General features: G+C 39.2%; 1 protein-coding gene across 4 annotated transcripts in view; it reads left to right on the top strand.

Annotated features, from left to right (window-relative positions):
- TNRC6A (trinucleotide repeat containing adaptor 6A) overlaps window positions 1-6,000 on the top strand; it is a 50,238-nt gene that overhangs the window by 38,412 nt on the left and 5,826 nt on the right. For all 4 annotated transcript variants that reach the window (XM_084295875.1, XM_084295877.1, XM_084295874.1 and 1 more), the window contains 2 exons: window positions 155-365; window positions 3,754-3,885. In XM_084295875.1, the coding sequence (XP_084152001.1) occupies window positions 155-365; window positions 3,754-3,885 (343 nt within the window). The remainder of the gene's footprint in view (window positions 1-154; window positions 366-3,753; window positions 3,886-6,000) is intronic.

The raw sequence follows: 6,000 nt of genomic DNA on the forward strand, positions 1-6,000 counted from the left end.
TAGGATTTTAACAAGCGTTAAAAGAATACGCTTTAGCTTAATGCTGGGTTTTTGCTGTGCCAAGATGCACAGAACAGAAATGCATTTCATTATCTTTCTTTAAAAGTGGAAAAGCTTTTGACTACTTATATTATAACTGCTTTGTTTTTTTAAGGGTCGATCTCTTAGTATGCAGCAACAGATGATGCAACAGTCCCGTCAGCTTGATCCAAACCTGTTAATGAAGCAGCAAACTCCGCCGTCTCAACAGCAGTCACTCCATCAACCCACCATGAAATCTTTCCTTGAGAATGTCATACCCCATACTACTCCTGAGCTACAGAAAGGGCCATCACCAATAAATTCATTCAGCAGCTTCCCTATAGGTGGGTTTCTGCATGCTAATTTCATACCGTCAGTCAGTGCTTTTGTGACACAGGACGCAGCCTTTCCTTTAACTTTGCCTGGAGTCCTCTTCCTCTGAAAACAATAGCGATTGCAATCCTGTTAATATTTTCCATTTTAACAGTAGTAGTAATTCCCTATGGGACTCATCCAAGTTACCTTTGTTCACCAAGTAACTTTTTTCACAAGTACTCGCATTTCCAGAAATTATTGTATCTTTTAGTGTTAAATGTTTTATGTTCTTATAGAATGCCTGTCTCCTTTTATTTCTTTCTTTTTCTATGGGTCCCAAAGATAACCTAGTCCTTGTGCAACTGCAACTCCTAAGGACTAAAGCTAAAGGACTTTTAGAAGAGGAAGCCCTACAAAGAATCTGTTGAAGTCGTCTAATTTCTTTGAACTTTAAGAAAGTTTAAAAATAATCTGGAATTGCATAGGTAGAAAAAATGTTAACTTACCTTCTAGTGTTTTTGAAAAGAAGAGAAAGCTTTTAGCATTTTTATGCTAAAATGCTCTGCATTTTTAAAGAATGGTTGTGGCTCATTTCAGGCGAAATGTCGGAAAACTTATAAATACAAATATCTCCTGTTTCTTTCTCCCTACGTTTCCAGGCTTCTGTCCAATTTCTACTTCAGAAATTCCAGGCTTGTATATTTTCTCCTTATTTTAGGTCCCTTTTTAATGCTATCTTACACTTAGCAAAACTATACCATTTTCCCCTATTTTTTCCTCCTTTTCTGTTTGCTTTTCTTCTATGATCTTCTAATCCTTTCAGTTCTGTTGGGCTGACTTCCTCTGCATTCTCATTGCCCTTTGTAGAAAAGTTTCATAGAGACTGCTGCTGAAATCCTTGTGCTTATAGGTGGTGTTACAGAGCCGGTGGGTCGGTGCGAGCCATGCTGTTGCATTGCATGTGGCACACTGGAATTTTGCTTGTGGCCAGTCTTAAGTCCAGGCTGTTGCTTAATGGTTGCTGCTGATGATTGGCATCAAGATCTCTCTACTGCTTTTATTCAAAGTGCAAGGCATAAACATGAAGTTTGCTTAGCTATTACAGGCGCTTTTAGTTCTAACAAAAGGAATATTTAACTTTCTTGTCGAACTTCTTACTGAGTATTTCCATCATCTCTATTAGGTTCCTGTTGTTTCCATTAGAGATATTATTTCTTGGTTTGAAATGTCTTAAAATACTGTTAAGCAGCTTTTTTCTCCCCTTAATCATTGCTACATTCCAAGAACCATCAATATATGTATGAATGCTTCGGGATCCTTTTGGCTTAGCACTGTATAGTTATATGACCAAGTGGAGCCACTCAGTCCTCAAATAAAAGGCTTAAGGGTAGAAATAACAGGTTCCTGGAATTTCTTCAACCTTCTGTGAAAAGTTGAGCCAAGAGGAGTATTGGTATCATCCTCCAAGTGCGTACAGTAGTGTAGTCATGTGAGGAGCTGGATTTGCCAAGTTGTCTTGAAAATCTCGTGGGTATATTATTTTCTCCATGTCCTAATGTTAGCATCAGGAGACTTAGCCATGAAAACAGGGACGTCCTGTTTGGTTTCTAGGTAACCAAATTTGTCAAGATTCTCTAGATCTTTGTTCATCAGAAGCAGAGATTTGGGGCAGTTGTTTGTGTGTTCTTTCTCTCCAGTTAACCAGTGCTGCAGTCACATCCAAATTCATTTACAGAATTTAAGAAACTTGGATATTAAAAAGTACCTTTTTCTGCCAAATGGTAAAGATAGCTGAGGAATATAAAATCTTCCACAGTCAAATATGAAAAATGGCTTCTGGGAAGACTGTTTGAATTACAGATTATGTCCAGATACTGATGTTCATACCTCAGTGCAGATTTCAAATACGGAGCTATGGACATGGATCTGTACTTATCAAGGGGCTGGAGTTAACCTTACCAGCTAGGTGTGCCTATTTGCCAGCTTGTGATCTTTCTAGTCTTTTTAGAGGTCTTACTTCTGCAAGCTTCTTTGGAGTTGATAGAAAGCTAATTGTGCACGGGTTACTGGACTGACAACAGAGGGAGAGGTGTTAGAAATCAGTGTGATTGGACTTCCCACCCCATTCCAGCAGTTAATAGTTGTTCCATTTATTTTCAAGGACAGATTGGATGGGGCTTGGAAGGTGAAAGGTGTCCCTGCCACTGTCTGACGGGTTGAAAATGGATGATCTTTAAGGTCCCTTCCAACCCAAACCATTCTGTGATTCTATGATACTTCCTAAAACTTGGCTGTGCTGTTACAAGGTGTTTTCTTTGAGGCTTTGCAAAAGGTTGCTTTTCTGGCATCAACATCCCCTTGTTCTTTGAGGGAGGAAGCTTCTGTATGATAGTGACTACTGATTTGGGAACAGAGTTAAGCACCAGTTTCCAGTTCTGAATAAAGTTATTTCTAGCAAAGATGTCAGAAATTCCCTGTGTCTCTTGCTCAAAGTTAAAATGTCATGCTTTATTTTCAGAAATTAAGTAAATAGATCTGAAGGGTTGGAAATGTAACCAGCTGTGATTTGTGAATTAGGGATTTTTACAGACCTGGCAATCCCTAATTGGTAACAGAGTGCAGACGTGTCACAGTCAAAAGCGAGAGTGTGCTCAAGCCCCAGGTAGTTGATTCTCACAGATACTTGGACTGCTTTAGGTTGGCAATAGTTATGTTGATTTTCTTTTCAATAAACATTTTGAAATACAGACAACAGCTTAGAAAAGCTAAAGCCAAATTGTATTTTTCTCTTCATGAGGTTTTAATACTGAGTGCAAACAGGATAAATAAATGGTGCTAGAGGTGGTATTACTTGTGAACTTCTATGCAAAGTGCTTATGCATCTGTGTTGTGTGGTTCAGAAGCTGCAAAGGTGTCCTGTTGAACAGCCTGAATAAGAATGGGGATGAGATTTTAACTGCCAGTGAATACCAATACCTAATTTTTGCAGAACAGGGATGAACACAGACACCCCCCCCTGCTGGGAAAGAGGTGTCTGTTATTACTGAGCGTAGTTCTCCAAGGTACAGTACTTTCACTTCGTACAGATGAGTTGAATTGTTAGGCAGATGCTAGACTGGTATTAGAAATGCCACATTTTTAAGATGTTTATATTTTTTCTTCAATGGCTTCTTCCACTGATTTATTTTTTTTTGCATGAAGACATCAACTGAGAACTTCAGAGTGCTTTGCATTGCTTAGCTTAGCTTCTGTCTGGAGTAAGTTCACTGTATTAAGTGCTATAATGTTTCTCAAACAGACTTAGAAGCATGAAATAACCACAGTAATATGCTCTTCAATGTTGATTAGGACAATAGTGGTAATTGGTGGAAAAAAAGGCATTTTGTCTGTCTGTCATAAGCTATATATGTTTTTTAGGAATGAACTCAAACTTGAATGTAAACATGGATATGAGCAGTATTAAAGAGCCACAATCTCGATTGAGGAAATGGACTACAGTCGACAGCATTTCTGTGAACACATCATTAGATCAAAACTCCAGCAAACATGGTATGTTAAATATGTCGTTAAATAGCATCTGACATAACGCATCAGGCTGTGCAGTGCTGTGTCTGCATATTTACACTTGCAGTTGTAATATTTGTGTTGCTTGCAGGTGTCAATTTGTATCGCATTGTCTCTGACAAACTTGCTGCTTGACTTCTCCAGCTGCCCATAGCTTTCTTGAATGGTTTTACCTACAGAAGCGATGTTGTGATGAGACTAGTAGAGACGCTGTGGAGGATTCATGTTTAAGACAGAAGTGTGGATATTGCTACTGGGTTTACGTTAATTTGGATTGGAATGCTTTGTATATTTTTAAAACAAAAGCTTTAGATATTCTAGCTACAACACAACCCCCAAGCCCCACTGTGCTGGTCTTAAGGTGTTTTATGGTAATTTAATTCTGCGTGCACACATTCTGGTAATTTCTGATACCTTTTAGTTATAGATTTTAGTTATGAATGTATTTGCATTCCAAAAATGGGGAGAGTGTGGAAGGAATAGACCAGTACCATCGGTGTACTTTGTTATAGAGGAGGCAGATTTGGTTGCTTTATATTTCATTCCAGTGATCAGGATTCATATGACATTTCAACTGTTTCAGTTGCTTGACATTTCATCCAGTTAAAATTTGAGTCTATAGCACAAGGGTTCTGTGTCTAAAGATAGTTGTAAAATGTCTCTAGTCTCCTATTACCATTTAGTCTTCAGATTGTTTGGATATTTTTAGAATCGTCAGCTGTTCTAATGCTATGAAATGGCTTGCTGCCTCGAACATCTAGCGGAGACATCCTGCTACTGCACTTGCTTGTTCTAAACTTCATCTGATTGTTATCCACAGGGGTCAAAAGTGTTGATATTGTTCAGAAAACATTACCTACAACTATAGCAACATTACAAATTTGATCTTTTGAACTCTGTATTGTATTGAAGCACGAGTAAAAGTTATTAGATGGCAAAAAGATATTCTACAGTTCTGGAGGAATATGTAACTTTTAAACTCCTCCTTGTGGTATTTGCATGGAATCAAACAGGCTGTGTATTGCTGTGGTGCTCAGCTGCCGCCCGGGTTAAACACCGCTCGGCCGTTCGCTCTCCCTCCTCCAGCCCTGTGGGATGGGGGAGAAAATCGGAAAAAAGTGAAATGAAAGCTTGTGGGTTGAGGTAGACAGTTTATTAGGACAGAAAAGAAAGGAAAATAAAAAACAATAACAGTGACAATAGTACTGCTGCTAATGATGTGTACAAAAGAAGTGATGCACAATGCAGTTCCTCACCACCCGCTGAGCAATGCCCACCCTATCCCCGAGCAGGGGTGTACCCCCCACAGCCAGCCACCCCGCATTAATTGTTCAGCATGATGCCATATGGGATGGAACACCCATAAGGTATGGAACACCCCTCTGGCCAGTTGGGGTCAGCTGTCCTGGGTCTGTCCCCTCCATCTCCTGCTGCACCCCCAGCCTGCCCGCTGGCAGGACAGCAAGGAGCTGCAAAGTCCTTGGCTTGGCGTGAGCACTGCTCTGCAACAAGTAAAACATGGGTGTGGCATCAACATTGTTCTCATCCTAAATCCAAAGCACAGCATCACAGCAGTTACTAGGAGAGAAACTATCCTAGCCAAAACCACCGCAATAGTGCTTTTGTTTCTTGCTCTGCTACTGGTGACTTTTTTTTTATTTTTCCTCCCAGAAATATGAGTAGAATTTACAGAGTTTTGCAGTACCTAAAGGTCTTAACGGTTTTGTAGCTACTTCTTCCAAGAGCCTTCCCATCGTGAAATATATTTACCTGTTATCCAGCTGGGGTCTCACAGAATGCTCTTATCCTCTTGAATAAATCTTTTAGTTCAATGCAATAAGTATGCTACTCTAATGAGAGGATTTTGTGGGCTCGTGTTCTTAGGGTTTTCTCCTGAGTTATTCAGGGACCTTTCATTTTAGACTCTACATGCCTCTATGACTTCTTGTGTAACTTCTCATCATAAGAGGATAGTGTATGCTGCTACGTATTTTATGAATGCTTTACATGGGCATGTTTTTACTTTTATAACTACAATTTCTAAACAAAATTGTCTATAGAAAATGTTTAACTTTTTTTTTTTTTTAATTTTTATTATTA

Source organism: Netta rufina (genome assembly GCF_964035555.1).
Source record: "Netta rufina genome assembly, chromosome: 15".
NCBI classification, from domain to species: domain Eukaryota; kingdom Metazoa; phylum Chordata; class Aves; order Anseriformes; family Anatidae; genus Netta; species Netta rufina.